Source organism: Scleropages formosus, chromosome 17 (assembly GCF_900964775.1).
Source record: "Scleropages formosus chromosome 17, fSclFor1.1, whole genome shotgun sequence".
Classification (NCBI taxonomy): domain Eukaryota; kingdom Metazoa; phylum Chordata; class Actinopteri; order Osteoglossiformes; family Osteoglossidae; genus Scleropages; species Scleropages formosus.
Genome location: NC_041822.1, coordinates 17,116,334 through 17,141,566, shown reverse-complemented (window position 1 = coordinate 17,141,566; position 25,233 = coordinate 17,116,334). Strand labels below are relative to the sequence as shown.

Below are 25,233 nucleotides of genomic sequence, written 5' to 3'. Positions count from 1 at the left end.
ATTTTTTTTTTTTTTTTCTGCTTTTCAGAGGGTTCGTAGGGCGGGCTGCTCCGCTCCGCGCGCTGCGCCCCGTCGGACAGCCCACGTGCCCCTTCTCTCGAGTCTGCGAGCGCGCTGAGGGGTGAGCGCGAGGAGGGTGAGCGCGAGGAGGGCGGGTGGGGGAGCGGGGCAGAGCAGGGGAGGGGGGAGCCGCTGTTGTACTTGAGACTGAGAGCACGGATAACGAACACGGAGAGCCGTCCGCTCGGTGCTACTATGGTCATGGTGTGGGAGTGTTGAAAACGGCGCTAAACCACAGTGTAGGAGAGCGATAGTGGACGTATTGCAAACTGGTAAGTCTTTCTTGCCACTTCTTTACACATTTTGACTCTGTGAAAAGGAATATATGTTTAGTTTAACTCGTAAAAGTAGAATGTACCATTCGCCTCACACACAGCCGCGAAGGTGGGAGCGGATTGATGAGCTTAACCGCTGAAGTAAAACATAATGTATTTACAGGCTGTCTTTCTCCTTTTCTCGTCTGCCTGTTCCAAACTCCACATATGCGCGACTTAAGCAGAAGTGTCTTTTTTTATTATTATTATCATTGGTTTAGTTGTACGTTGGTAAATTAATCACGTCTCGTGTTAGTGACAGTTGGTAAAATGGTGTAACATCCTCCTCAGCGCCACCGGTTCCCTCGTGTTTGTGCTCTGGTTCGTGCACAGAGGGGGAACAGTTAAAAAAGAGAACTTTATTTGTGCCCCACAAGGCAGCGCTGTATTTTGGGTGTCAGACAGCGCGGGTGCCGGAGAGAGTGACCGTTGTGGTGCGCGTTTCCGCCGCGCGTGGACGCCTGGAGATGCTGAAACCCGGAGAGCCCGGCGGCTCCGCCTTCCTCAAAGTGGACCCCGCGTACCTCCAGCACTGGCAGCAGCTCTTCCCGCAGAGCCAGCTTAAGAACGGGGCCCTCGGGCAGCTACAGCCGGTCGAGAGGACCACCGCCGTGGTGCCCGTGGAAAGCCTGCGTGCGCGTCCCAGCCTAATCTCCTCTACCACCACCTCCTCCTCCTCCTCATCCTCCTCTTCCACGTCCGCCTCCTCCTCCTCCTCCTCCTCCTCCTCAGTGTCCCTGGCGGGTCTCGCCCAGCTCCCCGTCCCGCAGATCGCACTTTTTGGACAAACCCTGTGCGGCGACCTCCCATCGTCGGCCAACCCCAACCCACAGCCCCCTCCTCAGCCCCCACAGCCAAAAGACGTTTGTTTGGCGTCCAGCTGTAAAAATGACAGAGGATCGAGGTTCAGATTCACTTCCGAGGAGTTAGACTACTACCTGTACGGACAGCAGAGGATGGAGATCATCCCTTTGAACAACCACAGCGGAGACCCCAATAACCGTGCGTATGACCCCAACTCCTCCTCAGATCACGTACACCTCACGTCACTATCAGTCATAAAATATCTCTGCATTTTCAAGACATTGGTTACCAACCACGGTGACGCATATAATTGTATCACATTTTTAATCACTTTTTCTATATTTATAGCTGTATTCATAAATTATCTGTGCTTATAGTAAATCTTCAGCAAGAACATTTGAAACCCCACTTAATTTTTTCTCAGCTCCTACAAAGTTCGAACACATACGTCGAAAAATTAAGTTTTCCATGAGAATCTTCTCAAAAGTGTAGCGTTCTAACCCTCAAAGTTTATTTAAGATAAATGTATTATTCCCTAAAAACTATGCATGGTGCGTAAAACTAAAGATTGCCGTTTGCGAGGGTACACTTAAGAAAAAAATTTATTAAATTCATACAGTGAGATAAAGAAAACTATATTTTAGCAGCAGGTGGCCAAATTAGCAAATGTGCTATTGAGTTTTTCGAAAAATTTTGCGATATGAAATTGCATGTTATTTTCTGTTACAAATTGAAGACATAATAACAGTCTTACAGTCTGATCTGCAACATTCGCATGAACAGTCCAATAATAAAATACACGACTCTTTACAATCTATATTCAAAATGTCATTGGTCAGACAGGAGGAAAAGGCTGCAGTTTATTATATCAGTTTAGGTACGCACAGACTCTATCAATTTGATTTTTATCAATTTACTGAGCGTACCGTTTTTTCAGGAATAAAATGTGCCTTAAATGACCATACTAAGTTACTGAGCAAATTAAGTAAATATTAATCAGTGTTTCGTGTCATACTATTAAAAGTACGCAATAATAAAATGCTGACCGGTGATGATGCAAAGCAGTGGAAACATAAATATAAACTTAAGAAATAAGGTATCAACGTAGCCAAATTAAGAAGATATCACGTATCTTCTAATATAGATCGTTATGCAATGAGGTGCACAGTTTGAATTTAGGTCTTTAAGAAAATTAAGAATATTGTTTAAACCTATAAGAGGTGTGAGTGTAAGGGTGTATTTTTAAAAAGAGGTTTAAAAAGCAGTGAGTGTTTATTTAAGGTGATAAAAGGGCCCATCAGCAGTAATCTCCATCGATATGTGCCACAGGCAGATGAAGCATGGGGGGACAAGCCACAATTAATTGCTGTATAGTTTTGTAGAAGAGAGTGGAGTGAGTGTGGATCACAGATCGATCTGCTCCATCGGCCGCTATTCATCATCCCAACGCGGTGTGTGCGGGGTCTCCCGGGGACGCGCAGACCACTTCATCCGCGTTCACGACTCCAGCGCCCATATATTTCACACCAATCTCACTCTTTTACGGTGTGGCCCACGCGTGTGTGAGACAAGGTTAACGCTCACCCGGTCTGGTGGTGTATTTGTTTAATTTTCTGTGACTGCGTTTGTTTTTTTTTTTTTGCACATAAAAATAGAGCTCTCGCTTCTGGGAATATTATATTTTAAGTTTAGATTCAGTAGACGTGGCAAAGTGTCGTCACAAATAAATATGCATAAATAAGGTACGATTCGATTTCATAGGTTGATAAATAGAAAGGAAGACTCCTGTTTTAAGTGTTTATCCTCCAGTTGCAAACATCATGTCGTGTTCGTTGTTAAAGTAAATGGAGATAAATCAGCCTTTCATGGACTCTGCAGTATATTTAAAATAATCACAAGCAAATGTATGTGTATCAACTGTGAAACAGAATTATTATCTTAGGGCTTTTTTATACGAAGTGATTTTTCGTGATTTTTGTAGCAATGATGAAAAAAATTAACCGGCCTGGTCAAATGATCAGAAAAATAATTCACATCTGAATAATGATATGTTAAAATACTATTATTTTATGATCTGGGAAATTATCGTGTTCCCGTCAGAGGACAAACCGTAAAAAGGACAAGAATGCGGTGAAACATTTTACTCACTGACTGAATTTTCTGTTAAATCTCAATTTGGCCTATTAGCATAGGAACGAGTAGAATACATTACATTTTGTTTAACTGCGTACAATTTTAGATGTTTTATGGAGTGCTTCACTAATGTCTCAGCGCAAACTAAGCCTGAAAAATGCTATCAAAAGGATCAAGTTTTTCTCTTAGTCTGATTATGGAAAACTTCTTATTTAAAATTATTAATACAAGGTTGAAAACTCCTAATTTAGTTTTCCCTCAAAAATTTGTTTAGTGAAGTGTTAGGGTAACATTTTGAAGCTTTTACTTGTATCCTGTGTATGTTTGCCATATGTTTTCCATATTGCAAAGTTTGATTTCAGTCAAACTGAAACACACACACACACACACACACACACAAATAAGACACTAAGCAAAACTTAAAATATAAAGTATTAGCACAGATTTGTTTTAAAAACCGCTTAAACATGTACAAAACACGTTAAACCGGTGTCTGCATATCTACACATTCTTGATACTCTGTCAGGGCATGGGGTGTGTTTTTGCATTTGCTGACTTGCACAGCAGCTCCAGGAATTACACCTGCATGTGTGTGACTCTGTCCCCTCCACACACGCACACTTCACCAGGCTGCGACATGTGTGCGGACAACCGGAACGGGGAATGCCCGATGCACGGCCCCCTGCACTCCCTGCGTCGGCTTGTGGGCACCAGTAGCTCCTCGGCTGCTGTTCCTTTGCCAGAGGTGCCTGAAGGGCTGCGTGACCTGCCCCGCGAGGTGTGCCTCTGTACCAGCACTGTTCCAGGCTTGGGTTACGGCATCTGCGCTGCCCAGCGCATTCCCCAAGGCACCTGGATTGGCCCCTTCCAAGGAGTGCCTCTGCTGCTGGACAAGGTGCAGGCAGGGGGGCCTAGGAACACTCGGCACCTGTGGGAGGTGAGTGTAGCCATCTGCTTGGCATCACAGGATGATGGGGTAAGAACCTGAGCTCCTCAGCTTGCATGCAGCTATATACATTATTGCGTTTGCAACAGATGAAATGCACGCAACAGTAATTCAAGCCAGTCCTCTGTTTGAAACATTTTTCTGAAACTTAAAATGTTTGAAAATTTACAAAAATTTATACTTTTATGGAAGATGGTAAAAATACATATGAATGATAATTATAAAAAGGTTAAAAGCATTTATCTACCTATAGGGGCAATGCTTTTATGTGCAATGGTTCAGACCACTAAAATAATGAAGAGTTTTTTATAAATATACTACACATGTCCTTGTTAAGATCTTCTTAAAAAGGTGCTTTTGCTGGAGCATGGAAGGCACAACTTTTAAAATGTGTTGACCTGAAATCTCATGCTTGTGCAATGTGGATTTGACAGATGTAGTTCTTTGAAAGTGCACACTGGGATACAAAGGAGAATAGGTCATCTGTTACTCAGCTGACTGAAAGTGACATTTCTCCTGTCAGTCATAGAGCACGACAGAGCCGAAGGTACATTTTAACACACATCAATATTGACTTGACAATGGTGTCATCACCCTTAGCAGGACAACCACTCAGGTGTGTTATTTATATAAACCCCTTATTTTCCGTTCTTTATACAGAGTGTGAGTATTTACAGTTAAAGTAACTTCTCATAGCAACAATGAAGCAAATTTTCATAATAGCTAATAAATAACTTGGCATTTCTTTAAAAACTTAAAGCATGTCAGTTTTTTCAAGCTGCATTTTGGTATTTGTCTGCTCATAGTCCTGGGTCCACATATGGTGTTGTGTTGTTCTGAAGGCCCCAATGGCTGAAAAAGTGCCACTCCAAGTCTTACTTGATATTCCGTGTTGTTGGGTTTAAACACAGGCTCAGCCAGAGGAGGCTGTAAAAATTCCAGTAGGTTAAACAAAGCTGAGTTGGATAGAGGGGAAAGTCAGGAGGCAGAGCTGTTATTCACACTTGGCATGACATTAAATTGTCCTTCAGTCATATTATTATTATTCTGTCACACAGCAGAAACCATCTACCTAAAGTCACTTGCACAACTTACAGTTCAAAACTTATTTCAGGCATCTTATGTAAATAATTCACTTGAGGTACTTTTGCCCAAGGATGTGAAAGTGTGGCTGTTCCTGCGACATAGAAGCTGTTTATGATAAGTATAGTTCTTTTATCATTACACCATTTTCTGGAAACATGGGAAAAGCCAAATTACATTTACACTTACATTTATTCATTTAGCAGATGCTTTTCTCAAAAGCAGTGTACATCTCAGAAACAAATACTGCCAGTGCATTGCACCAGCAGAAGGAGATATCTGGATGCAGACACGTGATACTTGAGTACGGTGAATTTCTCACATTCCACCATTTAAAAAAGTATACATTATACCAGTAGCTGCATATAAGATTTTTTAAGTTATAAAATGGATAACATAGTATACATTTATCAAGCACATATGAGATCAGGGGAGAAATGTGTCCAAAATTGTCAGAATTATTAGAAAAAATTATTGGTGGCACTGTGGTGCAGTAAGTAACGTTGCTGCTTCACAGCACTTGGGCTGTTTGGATGTAGGTTTGAATTTGGCTCAGTCTGTGTAGAGTTTGCATGTTCTCATGGTTTCCTCTGGGTGGTTCGGTTCAGTCCAAAGACATGATTCAGGTTAACCGATGACTGTAATTGTACTGTAGTGTTCATGTATGTGGCTACCCTGCAATGGACTGGTGTCCTGTCTAGGGTGTACCCTCCTTGACCTTGCATCTTGTGCTTCTGGGATAGGCTTTGGACTGCCATAACCCTGACTTGGACAAGATGTCAAAAAGTCAGTGAGAAAGTGAAAAAAACACTTTTGATACAAATCAGTTAGTAGAACTGTCCTCTGATCTGTTCAAAGAAGAGAAATTCAGAGAATCAGAGTTTCATGAGGTCAGACTTGCTTATTATTCAGTGTTTATGTTGTCAGAATAATTCAAAGGGGCATTTTAAACACATAAAAATGTTTATTCTTTAGCTACCTATAGTTAATATACATTGCGGAAAATATCTCTTCAATGATAATTTCTGTACAAAGAATTCACTTTACAGTGAGGTTACACAGATTACCTTTATAACACTTTGTAGGATGCCTGTCCTTTAAAGCAAAAGATGCCAAAAAGAGATTCACAAGGTAATGCTGATAGTGATGTAGGTATTGGCCTGTGGATTCTTATAAAGAGTACCAAAATATATCAGGGCTTGAAATTTGTTTCAGCACAATGTGTGTAATGTGGCACCAGACTCTTCTTGGTGGCTGGAGTGCACACATTTAACTGCATAGTACAGACCTGATTCCTGGCAGAATCAGAATATTTCACTCCATGTGGAAATGAAAAAAACTAAGCAGCTTTTCAGATTTAAAGTGTTTGTCACTTACTGCTACATACTTTTTATTGAATTTCTGTTTTTAATTAGGGTGCATAATGTCCTGCGTCTGTGAGTGTTACTTTTGATTCACCCTATAATCAGAAACATGTATTTTCATAGAACCCTTTCCTTACCGGAGCTGGCTCTGGATCACTTCAGACCGACCCGAAAATGGATGACATAATAATGAGATATGTCTTAGTTTTTGTCATGTATTATCCAAGTGCCATATAGATTATTGTGTAAGTAATCAAATAATGTTATCTTGCATTGAATTCTTCATTTATCAAAAGGGATCACCACAATTCTTGGATGAAAACTGAATTTGCAGAAATGAAACAAAACAAAAGCACGGATTTTGTTTAAAATTTCAGTTTTGTACAGGAACATGTAATTACAACTGTATTGTAATTATGTCCTGGAAGGAAAAGCAGTACTCAGTTTTATCATATGCAGGGTATTCCATGATATTTTTCCTGCTTGCCAAGATATGCAGCTGAATATAATTTGTATTGTATATTCTACTGTGTTTGCAAGTTTTAATTAAAATTACTGTACCGGTCATTTCCTGTGTTGTTTTTCTTGAAAACTCTAAAATGCATGAGGTAATAATGTATATAGAAATAAGGTATATTCCTTTGGCATGTTTTAGTGTCCTCATAATGTAGCTTAACATTTGTTTTCCAGTCTCTTTAAATTTATACTTCAATTCAATAAATGAAATGGCCAGCAACTTTAGTGGTTGTACATATGTGAAATGAAAGCGGACACACATTCCTTTATGCTGGCTCCTGATTGTGTAGTTATCGCCAGCTTGCCAGGAAAATGCACTTTAAAAGACTATAAATTGCATCCTGATGAGAATATTTTGCTTGCTGTCCTCAGTGTTCCTTTATTTACATTATGTCCCAGAAGTGAATATTATATTCTGTCTTTCATCCCATGTTTATAAAACTTATTCCAGTCTTCGGGAAAAATAGCAGTTCAATATTGTTTTGGTTTATGGAAAAAGTAGTCAGGGACAGAGTATGTGTCATGACTAATATAAAATCTACTCAGATAAATTAACTTGATGCAAAGTCAAAGTCTTGGTCCGGCTTCTCATCACATTACTTGGATTACATATGAGCATATGAGCGTGAAATAAATATAAATAAAAATGATTTTTCTGCAATGAAATACTGAATAATATAGCCTTAACGGCGTGCTGTAATTTAGGTTTTCTGGTAACATTCTCTTAATTATTCAGGATATTTAATGTTTAAAGTTTGCAAAGTATCATCTGTGTATCCATTTTTGGCTAAATGGCTTTACTTTTCTATCAGTTGTGTGTTAGAGTAACAAGGAAACAAGTTGTTTATCTTTTTGAAGATTTTGCATTGCTTACTACACTGATGTCCTTCATGTAATATTTGTTTTACTTTGGAATACTGCTTCAAATCATTTGAAATTGGGATTGTGTCCATTTTCAGTGTTGTTTCAGTTCAAGACCACTTGCACTCTTCAGGGATAGGAACCTTTTTAAATATTACAATTTCCGTTATTAAATCAAATTAAATTAGTTTATGTGGCTGAAACTTTTCTCCAGAGTGACTTAAAATGTTAAGCTACGTATAATGATTCACTCATTTGCATCAGTGGATCGTTTTTACTGGGGCAATTTAGGGTATTCATCTTGCTCAGAGGTATTACAGCAGATGTAGGATTTGACTTCAGGTTCTTGAAGTAAAATGTAGCTGCTTTAAAGGCTATTCAGCCTTCTGGGGCAGTATGCAGATTTTTGAACTCTACGTATTTCTGTGTTTTGTTTTGCTAAAATACACCCCAGAAATCAAAGACTAATATTATTAATTAGATTTTATCAGCAGAACGATATCGTAGCAGAATGGCTTATTTAATTCCTTAACCACTAAGTCATAGCACTGATTCAGTACAATAGTTATGTAAGACATGAAGTCTCAATTGCTGTATAACAGTAGCCCACATAATAAGTATTTGCGGGGTTTTGTGCATGTATATCTGTGAATTGCAATGCTGTCCTGTCTTATATAAACCGCTGTCAAAGTTTCTATGTGTGTGTTTTTAGGTGCACCCCTTGAAGACTTACAATCTTTTAGCAATGCTTGAAACCAGCTCCACTACTTGAACAGGTCAAGTGATGTGCATACTATGTATAACTGAGGAATGATAAACAAAAAAAATTGAGAGATGAAAATGCAGGGATATAAGAAATGAAAAAGGAAAAAGGATTGAGCTGGAGACTGATCCTTGTAGTACACCTTATGCGTAAGAATAAGAGGATAAGAGCAAAAAATCAAACTGACGTCCTTGGGTTAGTGTAGATTATAACCGAGATATCTTTGTCAATTAGGTTAACAAATAGAGAGACCCAGGAAAATTACATTAGACAGCAAGGATACGTGCAATGTGAGATCACAGCAGACTGTATAGTCTGTAGATTGTAAACCTGACAGAAACAGGTCACATAAATTGTTTTGTCTGTCACAGAACAAACATGTTCTTTAGAGATAGGAGCAAGGGTCTTGTAGAGGAATGAAGAAGCAGGAAAGTAGGCTTGTTTGAGGAGTTAAAGGCAGGCGGTCTGTGCCTGCAGTGAGGTACAGTTTGGGAGTAATGTTAGAGAAATTAGTAATTAAGATTTAAGGCACTATGACTAGTAGTCATATGGTTGATGCAACAAGTTGTTGAGAAACTGGGCTTGAGGCCAAAGGCTTTTAATTACAATACCAGAAATAAAATTTTTTAAAATCGTTCATCTGCTTCATAAGTAAGTGTAAACTGGTAAAATCTGAAGACACCCTACAGTATGCATTTCTTCTTAGATACGTTACTGCATTTGTGATATCACTCTTTGGACTAGCACTACTAGGTGTTCTTGGGAAATAATAAAGTGCTTAGGCCACTGGCCAGGATAATTATTTTTATTTTATATGAGCCAATATAGATGTGACATGTTTAACATTGGTTCACTGGCTGAGAAAGCTACGTAATTTGTCATTTAAGTTATTTTATGGTCCATTTCCCTTCTGATCCTCAGCCTTGTTGTGGGAGAAAGCATTTCTGAGACAGGCCCATTCTTTTGAAATGTATCAGGCTTTCTAATGTAAACATCGTCTTTTCAGAATGATAATTTTTTCACATTTATTTTTACAGTATTGAAAATGTAAAAAGCTGGAAATTGCTCTGACTAAAATTTGCATTTGTGTACATACTTATTTTTACCTTTCAGAGAACACATAGTTTCTGAGCATTTCACTATGATTCAGAATTATTTAAAAAAATATTTCATTCTGTTTTCTTAGTCTCTGATAGACTGTGTCCAGTCCAAGGCATCCTTGCTCCTTAAGTTTTTGCAGTGGACACCAGCCCAGAACTGCACAAGCAATTATTAATAATGATAGAATGAATGTTTTCCTAGTGGATGCCTTTATGTATGACAGTATCTTTTGCTTACTTTGTTTACACTGTAGCCAAGTGTCATTCAGATTTTTCACATGTAGTGTGATCATATACAGTACCAGTCAAAAGTTTGAGTATGCATGTCCAAATCAGGATCGTGGTGATCCAGAGCACGGGGCACAAGCTGGAGTAGGTTACACCCTGCATGGACTGCTGGTCCATCACAGGCTGCCCACACACGGACTCACTTACACAATTACACACCCTAGAGCAAAGCCTAAACACTTGTCTTTGATGAAACCCATGCAAATGCAGAGAACATGCAAGCTCCACACAGACTGAACTAGATTCAAACCGATTTCCAAACATCCCAGTCAGATTTTTACCATGGTAAAGTCTTTTCAAGAGAGTGTAGCCTTCACATGGTGGGTCCAAAGCACGATAACCTCAATCTCTTCATTTGTGATTCTAATGACAGTTACAACCTGACTTCATTCAATATCTATTTATTTTCCTGCTTGTCCATGATATCCTTTAAAGTGTCCTTCATCACCACAGATCAAAGCAATTTATGTTTTTTCTTTCCTGTTTTTAAAGCCCAACTTTCATGTCCATATAATGTTAGAAGAAATACCATTGCTTGAAAAATTCCGATCTTCCTTTTTTGGATAAACCTTTCCCAGATCTATCATGGCAGCTATACTCAGTGTTTGCCCTCTGCATACTGCTTGACTTCTAGATCTGTTGCTTTAGTTGTTTTTGATTCCAGGAAGTAGGAGCTGTCAACACCTTTTGTGTTTTTACCATCAGCACTGAAGTTTGCTTCTATTCCAGTTATCATGATTTTATTTTTTCCAGATTAAATTATAGCCCTATATTTTTATCTCCACCTTGAATTCTTAAGAAGGATTTTGAGGTCTCTTTTATTGAGTGGTATTATGTTGATGTCCCTTCAACCAATTTTCAATAAACATTTCTTCTAATCCTGCTTCTCTCATAATGTGTTCAGTGTAAAATGCATATGATGACATTTGTGGCAACAGTTATCCAAAAGATTTCCACTGCACAGTATTTACAGCTATTTAGAAGAAAGTTATTCATTTTAAGGATTTTTTATGTCCATAATTAACTTCCAGTAATTCTGATATGCAGCATGGCAGATTCAGAAGGAGATCTCAGTACCAGTTTTACATTCATTCTATGGAAATGCCTGATGATCAGTCTAGAATCAGTCCTGCAGAAAACCCTCTAAGGCTTTTTTCATAGGTTGCAGTTATGAACATTTTTACAATAGCAGATGTTACACATTTCAGAAAAGAATCAAAATTGTATGAGCACAAAGATAATAAGGCATCCTCAATATGCAGTTTAGCACCAGCAGCTATGGCTGCCATTTAGGTTTTTTTGTGTTATAGTTGTGCACAAGAAAATGAGTAGGAACAACAAAATTATTTACTCATTTTGCAGCTGGCAATTCAGGGTAAGAACCTTGCTGAAGGGATTCAAATGCAGGTCCTTAGATTGCAATGTAACAGCTCTAGACATTACAGTACCTGCTATAGAAGCAGTAGATGCGGAAGTGTCCTAGTTAAAAATTTTAGGAATAAATTCCCTTTAGCTTTTGTTCTTTTTTTACCAGTAACACAGTGGCAAATTGCAATTAATTAGTGTTTACCATAAAGATGTGGAAGGACACACACTCTACCATGCACTCTCTTGTGCCCTCTACAGGTCCTATATGCCCTATACAGGTGCAACGTGTCCTTGGTTCTTTTTTACACATTTCATGCAGCTTTTTTGGTGCACCTGAGCTATAAATGAGGAACTTTCTTAGCTTTTTCAGTTACCATTCTTGCCTAATAAATTTGTAGGATATTATTATTACTTTGGACTTATTGTATATTAATGCATATAGTATGGTAACATTTGACTAGCAAAAATGTATTAATGCTGACCTTTTTTTTAAATAATCACTTCTGGTCACCAAGTACTTAATTAACTAAGACACTTGTACACTGTAGCATGTTAGTGTACTTAGGGCCTAGAGCTCAATGGGAGATTTGATTTAATCGTAACTCACAGAAGTGTGTGGATTACCTTAGTTTTGGAGCTCTTTTGATCTCAAGCTGAGTAATACTATGGCTGTCGGTCATTCAGATTTGCTAGCATTTCGTAATGGCATTAGTTGTCTTTGTGGTTGTGCTGTAACGTTTTTTTTTTTTCTGATCAGGAATGCAAGACAACATGAGGTCTTGGTGATGAGAGAGGCTAGGAAGGGCCAGAGAAGAGGGCCTCTGCAATGTCACAGTTCATAAGCATTAACAAGCATTCAAACCGATCATCTCGCGGGGTGTAGATTTGCACAGCATTCCTCAGTGTTGTCTATACTATATCAGCACTCTCATTAAAGTAAAATTAAAAGTTCTCTGAGAATCCATCATCCTCTTCTCTGACTTTGCATGTTTGTTAGCACTGTTTAAAGGAGACTTGGGTTTAAAGTGTAGCTCACAGGAAGGTGTTGTAATCACTGGTATAATGTTACTCAGTGTTTGGTATTTATTTATTTTTATTTTGTTTCTTTTATTTGTTTTTAACTGCAGTTTCCCTCTAAACAATGTGTGTTGATGGTGGTAATGGAATGTTTTACATTTATTCATTTAGCTGATGCTTTTCTCGAAAATGGCTTGCAGTGGAAAGCTACTTACAATTATTCACCCATTTATACAGCTGGGTAATTTTACTGGAGCAATTTAGGGTAAATACCTTACAGAAGGGTACTACCCAGGTGAGATTCAAATCTGCAACCTTTGGGTCCAAAGGCAGCAACACTACTCACTACACTACCAGCTGACCAGTTTTCTGTCATTGTTTAGACAGTGACATCACATATGAGATTTTGTTTATGATTTAAGCTTGGGGTCATGAACTAAAGCAAAATTCAGCAGCTGAAACTCAGAACTGCATTTCTCCTGTCCATTTATAAATATTTCATATCTGCTTTGTTAAGCCCTGTATTAATGATTCTAGAGAAGTGTAGGTTCTGTAGTCACTTATAAAAAAATGCATTAACAGTGGCTGTGATTTATGGAAACTTCAGACATTTTGTCCCAGTTTAATCTGAATTCCCAGGTCACATAGTTATTCTTTACTTACATGGCTAAGTGCAAGCGACTAAGGCAATATATGTACAGTGTGTATAAAGCAGGGAGCTACTAAAATCCTGAACGGGGGGAACTGTTTTGCTTTGCTTGCTCCCTCCTGTAAGTGATCTGTGCAGCCCAGCCTGTGTTGGCATTGTTTGGACATAGCAGTTAAGTGTTTCCTCCGATAAGCAACAACATTCCATTACCCAAAGTGTTCCACGTTCATGACACCATCTGACCTCTTGCAGTGTAAGCCCCTGCCCAAGTGGTTTGTATGGGCCCACTTTAATGGTGTGTGGGTGCATGGTGCTTGTGGGACAGAGGTGGGGGTGGGCTGGGTCGTCTGATTTACTTGCTGTAATAAGGGCAAGGGGTCAAGCGATCATCGGACGGGCTCTCTGCGCAGCTGCTCGGAGACGATTTACAGCCCCACCAGTGACAAGGCCCAATCAGTGCGCTGTAAATGTCAGACAGGGTAGATTGAACAGTAAGTAAAGCAGTGACAGGGCATTGTGAGCCCAATCAATGGCTGGAGACCACCTTTTTCCCCTATTACCACGCTAAGGAAAAGTAAATATGAGCTCTGGAAACTGAAGAGATACCTTTCACATCACCCTCCATCTTGTCTCATTCATACTGAAAATTTCAAGTTTAAAGTGTCAAGTTACAAGGAAAAAAGCAAATTTTGTTTCCTATAGTGACGACAGCCATTGCATTTAAAATGGTTAGCTGTTCTGTGCTAATGAGTTTTATGTTTTGGTGTACTTCCAGCCATGCAAAACTGCCTTACTGTGCACATTTGAAGCAGTACCTCTCTGTTTGGGGAATCAAAAATACTGCAGAAAATTTTTCCTTTAATTCTGCTTAATGGAATAGTTGCTTTTTTTTTTTTTTTGTTGTTTTCAAAAGAGTTTTTGCTGACAATTGTTTTGTTACACAGAGCAGATACTGCAAAAAACTGCTGAATGTTTACCAAAGCAGTTCAGTTTACCCATGGAAAATGTCTCAGTGGTATGCACATGCTTATTGTGGAAAGCTGCTCAGAGAACCATACAAAACTAAATCTGCTGATTTTGTACAGAAAGCCCAAACTTCAAGGTGCCAGTCATACGGAATTAATTGTCATTCGTATGAGTTACAAATGTCTAGTAACACTTAGCTTGCTTTCTTTCAAACTAATTTTCTGTGGTCAATAAATGCACAAAGCTGCCTGTCAGCTTAATGAAAGATACAAAGTTTGCAGTAAAACCATTAGCCTTCGTAATACAAGGTGTGTAAACTGTACAAAGCCTGATGGGTTTGCGGTATTTAGTTTTTAGTGAAATACACCTAGACCCTAGTCTTTAGGCATGATGGGTTCCTAAAAGTCTGTCCTGACAGTCGGAGTTGATATAATGAAAAAACTATTCCTATTATTTCTTATCTGCATTAACAGTGAAGCATTTGTGGAATGACTCAAATTCAATTAAAAAATCACCCTAAACTATTACAAACATTGTTACAAGTTCTGTAAACAGTAAATTATCATTGAATCATTGAATTATCATTGAATGGGCAAACTATTGATGTTTACTGATGTATTAACTTTAAAGAAACTGACACCTACCCTCAGTTACCTTGCTTAATTGAAAGTGTCAGTGCATTTTTAATTGGCTCTCATAACAAATATTGTATGTGCTGTCGACCTTGATAAACTCATAGCCAAAGAAAGAGCTTTGTTTTTTTCATCATCATTATCACTGAGTGCAATCCAATGCTTCCAACTTTACACACAAACTGTGTGCTTTCCTACTACTAACACCTTGTTTTCAAGTTTTTTTTTTTTTACACATTTTTTAATGTTTATTTTACTTTTTGGGTAAAAAGGTAAAATAAAACAAAAAACAAAATAAACCAAATAATCCCAACAAAATAAATGGAAATAATGAAAAGGGCACATACATGCAACTAAATGTTTACTCCAAGCAAATGACTAATGGGCATCTATTCTCATCATTTTCAGCTTTGTTCCCAAACAGCTTTTCTTGTGCTTAGTTTAAAGCATACCATATGGCATTTTGGGGCATGTACACACCAAAAAGTCTGGATAGGTGGATATGGATGTTTGGTAATAGTTCTTTGTGTCAAGATAAGCAAATCTCTGAATAACAATTATGTGGATAAAGGGCTTTAGTGTAATGATTTTGCTAAATCTTTCAAGAATACAGCTTCTTTTTATTTTTAAATTTCAAAGACAGAAAGCAACAAACATTACAGCATTTATTTGCTTTGAAATTTGAAGTTAAAGAATACTACTCATCCCTTTTTGTTAGCATTGATATATTTGACTTACACCGCAAGTTACTGTCTGCAATGCAGTTGGATGTAGTTAGAGGGGACTGACAAGCAGGTACCTCCTACATCAACTCAAACAACCTATCAAAGCTATAGGCAACAGATGGTATTATAGTAAGTGGCTTTTAATTATGTGCAGTGGAGAGGGATGAAAGGCGAGAATTTCCAGATTGTTTTTTTTTTTATTTTGTATTTTTTCGAAATATATGCAGTTTATTTTACTACAGAGTAGGTAAAATCAGAACTAGTACAAACTAAAGGGACAACAGCAGCTGCAATAAATGTATAAAAATTCAAATTTTATTAAGCATCGGTAAGCATTTTCCTTTAAAATGTCAAATGGAAGAAGAAAGTTACAGTTATTGCAAATTAAAGTGATATTTAATAAAATCTAAATGCTAAAATGATCTGTGCAAGATATTTAAAGAGAAGTTCTTTAAGGTGCATTTTAGCAGTTTTAAACTGGCTGCATGAGACAGCATCACAGAAGATGGAAACTGAAATGTATGGTCTGCTGATCTCCTTGAAGATTTGGACCATTATGCCACACCACACACTCACTGGTTCATGCTGGTGACCATTGTATTGTCATGTAATTAATAATAACAACAATACTTCCCAGCTCTTAAAGGGCATCAGCAGTTACAGTAAGGGGACCATTAAAATGTTGCACGCAACGCAATTTATGAGTTAGGCCATTTCTTTGATTATTGCGATCATTTACAGAATTGATCAGTTCCTTGTGCTATAGACAGGTTTTAGCAGCATTATTGACAGACCTCACCTCTGTGATATACAGGCCATCTGCAATTAAGTGAGATGTCATTAAACTGGTGCGGCTGTTCGGCAAGTCCAGACATCTCAAGGACAGATATGCTTTGAAACTGACAATAAAGAGGGCACTTTGGTTAATGTCAAAGGCCATTTAATTCTGTGGGGGGAAGTGACCAGTTTTTTTACATGTACATTACTGCTTTGGCATACGTATGTATTACTTACCCAAAACCTTTGGCATCCTTACCTTTATATGATTTAAGCCCATGTGACATGCCATTCACTCACATATTAGCAGTTTTTATTCTCCCTTTTTTGGAGCCATCTCAAAAGGGGAAAAGGGAATGACTGCGATAACATAAATCCACTTTATGGGGTGTTTACGGTAATTCTTGCTTTAAGTCGTAACAAACCTGCCCCATTCAGTAGATTAGAGTACAATGATTGTTATCAATCAAAGTGTGTTTTCTTGATTGTTATCAATCAAAGTGTGTTTTCTGGAAGGCTTCACCATATATTACCCCCTCCACATACTCGGGGACCGAGGACGGACTGGGGAGGGGCCTTTAACCCTGGGCTGTCTGAAATACTCGGCTTGATCGACTGCTTTTTACTTGGAAAGTACAGCGGCTCATGCTGTCCCCCGCAGATATTTGAACGTGGAAAATCAGAGCAAGACGGTGAAAATCAAGTGTGACGTTCTCAGTGTAAGACTGCGGCGCTCAAGAGATTGTTCATAAGAAAACATATAAAATGAGGTGAATCCATTGTAATACTGTTGTAATACATATTCCTCTGGGTGGACTCAGAGTCATGGTTTTGTGACACAGACCATAAAACAAAATTGCATATCCGTCACAGAAATTTGTAAGTTGTATCGGTGCACTTCATTATAAAAGCTACTTTTGTCACATGCACTAAAAGCATCTCATTAGCAATCTTGAGAAAAGATTTGCAAGCTTCGAACTAAACAGAGTAATTCTGTTCTTTTGTTTATTTCCTCCAAACATTACACTTCAGACAGAAATATATTTTTTTAAGTACGGTATGATCAAGCATTATTTTAATGACAACTCAGACTCATTACTGTTATCATTTGAACCCCGTATGACTGATGTGCGATTGATGTTTGTAATAAAGGTTTGTATTGAGTAATATGACTTGAACAGTCAAAATAAGAACTGTGGCCAAAGCAGACATTTTTCTTTAATGTTGTGCAATAGACTTGCTTAATTTGCTTTCTGAAAGATTTTTACGTATCCAAATTCCCAGGTTCTCATAAACCTATGGGGTTTTTAATTTCTGATATTTCTGATATTTCTGATAAATTTTTGGTGCATCAAGGTAAATCCCTCCAAGTAATGGGTAATTAATTTACTTCTATTATGTACTTTTTATGATTTAATGTCTTGTCTGTATGATTTAAAAAATACCAGACTACTTTTACAACTTTTCATTTTTGTGCGTCTTCAGTACTGAGTAATCCCCTTTTGAAACCACACAAACACAGAGTGAAATCACTGAGAAAAATCCTGCCTGTTGTTTTTGTCCCATAGATTTATGAATGTGTTTAACAATATGGCAGTGTAATTTTCACCAGCTGCTTATCTTGAAATGTCTTATTGATATTTCTTGACACTGTTAATACAGGCCAAATCCTGTAGCCTGGAACAACATGACCTGGGATTGAGCAGTGTTGATAGAGAGATGAAATCCAGATGAACGCATTGCGTTCTCAAAGCGCTTCCCTTGGTTATTTCTCGTAAGGACATTCAAGCCATGCCAAGTGCCAAACAATAGCAACAACAAAAAAAAAAGGATTTGCAGTAAATCCTATTTTTGTGTTTTTGCTTTTTTTTTGTCCAGATGCATGTATGAAAAGGTAGGGCTGTGTGTGGGTGCAGGAGGGTAGGCAGAAGGAAGAGGGGGAAATAATTTAGTGGGGAGGGGGAGAATATCTTTGTGTCAGTTTGAAAAGATGAGTTTGTCCTCTGTAGGACAAGTCTGGAAGGGGTCCAGCATCAAAGAGGGTGGATCTCTTGAGTCAAACAATGTGCTGCTCTCGAGGGCAGGGAAATGGATGGACTGTCAGGAGTTTTTCAAGTGGACACATTTTTTCTATGTGTGTGTTTATGTGCGCTGCTGGAGAGCAAAAGGGTTCAGAACCCCCCCCCCCCCCCCCCCAGCCCGCCCCCGAGTCGGAGAACTGGGCCACACCAACAAGCGGCTCATTTGTGACTGATCAGCCAATGTGTATGTACAATAATGTACGTGTGCGCTCTTACATGAGACTGTATTTATCTGTACAAGTGTTTATGTGTCTAGATATATACATTTCGCTTTTGAAGGGGACATGTTTGTCTCTTTCAGATTGTTTTCAAGTGCATCTGTGCATTTCCTGTACTTGTGCGCACCTGTAGGGTGTGCACACAACCTATACTGTGAATGAATCTTTGAGTGTTTGTAGGGGTGTCTGTCTGTAGGACTGTATTCATGCATGCTCATGTGTATGCTTGTTGAGGTATATGTACACAACGCTGTAGGTGAATGTCTCTGTCAGTATGAGAGAGACAGAGAGTGTGTGTGTGTATTTGTGATATTGACCCACTTTGCGCTGAGTCTCCCAGAGCTTTCTCAATCCAGGCCTGTTATCTCAAGATAACCACCTTGTAAATAACCCTTCTTCCAGAGCCTTTTCCAGCAGATGGTAGGAGATCAGTTATTTCAATGATAAAAAAAGCCAAAGATAACTTTATGAATATACCTCTGAGCAGTATTTAAGAACTTGCGTGTTAATTTTAGAATCATAGATTGATCAAGTGCAAGTGTGCAGAAATATTTTGACATTGCCCAAAGCCAATTCTTGTGAACACGAATGGTGGAATTAAATGGAAATTATACATATATTTCAGTCTAGTGTTATTACAGACTGTCATGTATGTTTCTTACAGTGCTGTGAATATAATGCCAAGCGTTACAGAACAAGCAGGCTGGTGTTATTGCCGACTCGTCTCCCTCGCCGCGAAGCTTGTTAAGATGTATTTGGTAACATTCTGACAGAAGGAAGATTCGCGGCTGCTGACAGTTCTTGTCTGCGCTACATTTTGCAGAACCCCTGAAGTATCCCCAGCAAGCTGCAAGAAGAAATTCCAGAGTAACAAGATGGTAACTGGAACATTCCCATGGTGGCCCACTCTTTTCACACTTAAACTTTAATCAGTTTCCCAGTGTCTGTAGCTGTGTTGTAGGCATACTTTTTGTTTGGTCCATACTGCATCGATGAGTGAAAGACACACTGTAGGGAAATGATAACCCTTCTACTGAGACGGGAGGAGAGAGCTCTTTGTGGCTTGTTTAGGGAAGCTTTTCTGTTGTGATTCATTGGAACTGTTGACAGGTCAGAATTAATTCTTGTTTATTTTGCTGTCGTGCAATTTTATGGTTTTGTAATCCAAATCCAAAATCCCAGAACTCAGAATTTTCTGATGTTGTCTGACTGTGAGAGAAACAGTCAAAATCAGCCCTTCTGAAATCCCTGCAGCATTTTAGTAATTTCAGTCCATAATTGAAGTGTTGGCTTTTTTTTAAATTACGTCAGTAATAAGACATGACATCAGATCATGATATGGAAAGTCAAGATTTAAAATATTCCTGAGCCACAGTAATGAATCGGTCTGTCCTATGTAATGGTGGACTGATATTGCATATATTTAAATGTAAATATATGTAAATGTAAGTAATTTAATGTTTGTCCCATAAATTGTTTGGTTACTTAGTATTTTAGTATTAGTACATAGTAACTTAGTATCTTCTGTTGTGGTTTAGTACTGTTACTAAACTAATGGTATTTTGTGTTCATATTTTTTTTGCCATTCACTGAAATCAGTTAACACAAAAGGTCTGCAAGGAAATTTCAGTAGATTTTGAATTGAAAAGGATATTTTCCTGCATTTAATGGCAAAGTATGTCTGCACAATTCAAGAAATCCCCCATCCCTCAGACCCTTGCGATGTCTGTGTAACAAACTGCCTTGTAGCAAGCAAGGCCTGAAGCGCTCCATCATACTGTCAGAACCGGCAGAGGCTCACCACAGAAAAAGCCAGGAGAATAAGAAAGGGGAATCAGCACAGACAAACTGCATGTCAGAGACTCAACGGGGTCAGTGGGGTCCAGAAATCTCATCCATTCTGCTGGGGTGCCAAGACAAGGCTAGCATGCATAGCACCTAGGCTGCATGATGCATTGCTGGTGACAGATATAGTTGTTTGTACATCATTTCAGGTCATTTTTAATGTGCTTATTTATATTTTGCTGTTTCTCTAACACTAGAGGTGGACAGTATTTTTGTCATAGGAGGAAATCCACGTTAATACATAAAAAAAAAACAAGGTAATCAGAACAGCGGGGACAATAAGTTCCCCCTGTGTTGAATCCATCAGGTTTCATTTTTAACTTTGGAGAACTGAAAGGTTTTGTTTTTGCTTGTTGCCATAGCTAGGCTGCCCACTGTCAGTAACTGTGCAGAGAGTGCTGGACACTGTCAGTGTCCTAAAGCAAATACAACCAACACTGAAGTCCAGTTCAAGGTGGGACCGATTTCTACCAGGGCCTAAGCTTGAGGACTCCCAGAGTGCTTTATTAAGATAAACAGAACACTTCCCTACAAGTTACCCATAAATTACCTGTATTTAGAAGCACGGTCCAATAAATGCGTCTTCATCTTCAATCTCAAGGAGTGCCTTTTTCAGCTCGACACAATATATGAGCTGAAGTTCATAAACTTCATGACAAAAAGCTTTGCTAAAGTTTTTAACAAACAAATACACTCCAGCCTCTGTGCAGCCAGGAAAGCATGCAAAAACACAGAGAGGTGCAATGACTTTAAAAACTATTTTATCTATGCTTGCTTATAGTGTTTAGTGCTTTGACTGTGTTCTTGCCATAGTTGTTGTATGAAGCACAACATTTCAATCATAATACAAAGATATAGGTAGAACCTGTTGCTTTGAAGTGGTTTACATGGTCAACAATAGAGAATGGAGATCTTTTAGCAGTGTTTTCCTGTTTTACAGTTCATGACAAAATTAGGATCCTTGGGGTCCCTCACGGTTTCCACAGGGCTAAGCCATTCCCATTAACCTTCAATATTAGCCAAGTGTATAAGCCTAGTGCATGTCAGTAATGGTTTTATGATACCTGTAGTACACAAGTAAAACAGTCTCTGATCTGAATTATTTGATGTGAGATTACAGAATAAACAGGATCCAATTAATAACTAATAATGGCTATTTTTATAAGAGAGTAAGAAAATTCAAGTAGCCTAATATATCTTAAAATAATTTGTTCAGTTGTTATTTTAACAAAGCCTATTCTATGTTGGCTTTTATTAAGTGGTTGATGTTTTGACACGAAGGGGGTGTGGTGGCGCAGTGGCGCAGTGGGTTGGACCATGGTCCTGCTGTCCAGTGGGTCTGGGGTTTGAGTCCTGCTTGGGGTGCCTTGTGATGGACTGGTGTCCTGTCCTGGGTGTGTCCCCTTCCCCCTCTGGCCTTATGCCCTGTGTTGCTGGGTAGGCTCTGGTTCTGTGTGTGTGTGTGTGTGTGTGTTGACACTCTTACATGATTTCATTTCATTTGTAAAGCTAATTGTTGTGTTTGTATTCATGAAAGCAGATAATTAAAATTGCTCTCTGGGTTGAAAGGCTACTCTAAGGGAAGGGAAAAATAAAGCAACTAAAATTCTTGTGTGAATTTCCCCTTCTGTGTACCTAAGTATTTACCCTCCACACTATGAGCAAAATTTGTTAATGTATGGCTTTCCCAAATTATTGATTTAAGTGTGTTTTGTGTTTAAACTCTCACACACACCTGGCTAAAACTGCAGTTGCAACTCACCTGTATAAATGCCTCTAAATTAGTTGAATAATTGCATATGATTACATAATATTGTCTAACCATACTAATTAAATTATTTTAAAAGGATCCAGGGGGGTTTGGTGGTACAGGGGGTTGGACCGGGTCCTGCTCTCCAGTTGGTCTGGGGTTTGAGTCCCAATTTGGGTGACTTGCGATGGACTGGCATCCCGTCCTGGGTGTGTCCACTCCCCCTCTGCCCTGTGCTGCTGGGCTAGGCTGCAGCTCCCTGCAACCCTGTATGGGACAAGCAGTTTCAGATGATGTGTGTATGTGTAAAAGTGTTCATGTCTAAAGATATTTATTTTTGCACAAAAATGTATAATTGGTGTCAAAGACACACTTCGAAACGGCCAGTGTTCAGATAAAAAACTGTTGACGTTTCAAAAATCTTCTTAAATACTTGTGTGGCCTGCAATCTGTGGAACAAAACATCAGCCTATCTTTAAGATTTTTAACTCGGCATGCACAAAACTACCAAACTCTTCAAAATTTTTCAGAAAGGAAAATAAACATGTACTACACCTAAAAAAAACGGAATCCCAGTAAGCCGACCTTTTTATCATGAGCAGTGCTGATCTTGACCTGTCCAAAATTTTTTGGATTACTGTCTATGAGTTTTACTATTGTGCACACTACAGTTTAGGAAATTATATGCTTTCATTTGAATAACAGCTGACTTCTCAAAATCTTATTGACCAATGAAAGATTCTGGGGTTAAAGCATGTACAAAGACTACATAAGTGTCAAATTTTAATAACAGACTTTTTAGACATTATTTTTTATCAATTTTAATTATATATATTTTATTTTTGGGGGTGCGGTGGCGCAGTGGGTTGGACCACGGTCCTGCTCTCCAGTGGGTCTGGGGTTCAAGTCCCGCTTGGGGTGCCTTGCGACGGACTGGCGTCCCGTCCTGGGTGCGTCCCCTCCCCCTCCGGCCTTACGCCCTGTGTTGCCGGGTTAGGCTCCGGTTCCCCGCGACCCTGTATGGGACGAGCGGTTCTGAAAATGTGTGTGTGTGTGTGTGTATTTTATTTTTTTATTTGATTTAATTTATTGTCTACATTTTAATTTTATATATATATATTCATAATAAGGGTATTAAGATATTCTTTAAGTTTTTTCTCTGTTTCTGCCACAGTATTGACTTACCAAACCATTTATTCCACAGTAGGTCATTGAAACTGTAAGTCAAAGATTTAATTGAAGGGAGAATTTTATTATTAGCAACGTAAAATCGGAAATGGTTCAATGAAATCATCCTGATAAACATTTCTTTCAGTTCAACAAATTCAAGGTGTGGTTTCACTATTTTATTGCACCACTGCCAGCAGACCTCAAAAACAAACAAACATTTGGTGCAGCTCGCTGAAGAAGTCAAGCTTTAAAAGGACTTCTGATTGCATCTGAGGCATCAGCCAAACACATTGCGAAGGCCTGAGAATAGGCTGGGAACGGGGCTGTCAGGGCAGCAGAGCTCCCTCGGCTCCTGTGACTCCACTCTGCCACACTTTGATCTGTTTATTACCCTGGCCAGAGAGCCACCACCAGGTCACATCCATGGCTGGGTGCAGGTGGTAAGATGACAAGTTCATTTATCTCTCCAACGGCTTGGAATAACACCCAGAAAGAAAAGGGGGGCAGCATCGGCTCTCTTCTGAGGAAAGGCAGCACGGGAGCACTGATCTTAATTGCCTGAATTTCATGCTGACTTACAGACAGTGATTGTTGTCTTTTGCTCATCTGACCCCTAGTTGATTTGAAGACAGTTGTATCTAATTTGTACGCAACAGGCTGTATTTACTACTTTAGCTGAAGTGGTGTGATACTGCTTTGAATGAAATACACAGTGGAGGATACATGGCCTTTTGAAGCATCAGATCTTTCAAACCAGGCGGGATACATTAAGTAAGAAGGCTTTTAGAATCAGGGCTTTGTCTGGACACACTAAATGTGAAATTTGAGTTTCTACTGTAGGTAACTCCTTACCCACACTTTCCAAAAGTAGGTAAACGTAAGAGCTGAAATTGTCCCGGTCAGAAATTGGCATGTTGCTATATACAGTGTATTTTTAATATTATGTGGACATTTACATCCTTTCATTATGCAAAATACTCCTGGTACTCAGTCTCATTTGAAATGAGGCATGCAAAATGCGAAGCAAGGCTGGCTTCCAAATACTCTTTTGTGTTATTCGTATAATATTTACATTATTCATTTTCTTAGCGAATACAGCTCATGAGTTTATACATTCGAATGTTTCTGGAGACAATTTGCCTTAGGTATGTTTCTCAAGTTTGCAGCTGCTGTTGTGTCATGTTAGATTTCAGCCTGCAGATAAGTAATAGCTTTATTCTGTCTTAACCACTGAACCATCTGTGGCCTATAAGCCGAAGATCTGCTTACGTGTTTACTATTTTGTTTCTTTGTTTTGCACACGCTTAGCTTCTCTGTTTTGTCTTTCAGATCTATGACCAGGAGGGGACGTTACAGCACTTTGTTGATGGCAATGAGCCGACCAAGTCCAGCTGGATGAGGTACATCCGCTGTGCGCGACACTGTGGGGAGCAGAACATGATGGTGGTCCAGTACAGGTACAGACTGCATGTGGACCGAACTCCATAGGCATGGCACATGGTACTCATCTGCGTTCCATTCATTGTGTAATATGATGATGACCCTCTTTGGAAACCACATCTTTTTGTTGTTAATTGCCGTTTAGTAACCTGCTGCCCTTGGGTGAAGTGGACTAGTCAACAGAAATAGAAAGCCACATTTTACATACAAACACATATATATAGCATTTGTGATAATTTCCTCAGAAATATTCGCAAGAAACTGAAGGCTTTTTCCAGAGCTATACTTATTAAAAGTTGCTTGATTTTTTGCGATCAATAATGTTGATGAAGTTGTGATTAACTGAAAACTGATGGAAATGCA

At 38.9% G+C, this 25,233-nt stretch overlaps 1 protein-coding gene across 1 annotated transcript in view; it reads left to right on the top strand.

Annotated features, from left to right (window-relative positions):
- The first annotated feature begins 214 nt into the window (after positions 1 to 214).
- prdm6 (PR domain containing 6) overlaps positions 215 to 25,233 on the top strand; it is a 53,083-nt gene continuing 28,064 nt past the window's right edge. Inside the window, exons 1-4 of the mRNA XM_029259588.1 lie at positions 215 to 332; positions 752 to 1,376; positions 3,941 to 4,248; positions 24,760 to 24,887. Of these exons, the coding sequence (XP_029115421.1) occupies positions 842 to 1,376; positions 3,941 to 4,248; positions 24,760 to 24,887 (971 nt within the window). The 5' untranslated portion in view covers positions 215 to 332; positions 752 to 841. The remainder of the gene's footprint in view (positions 333 to 751; positions 1,377 to 3,940; positions 4,249 to 24,759; positions 24,888 to 25,233) is intronic.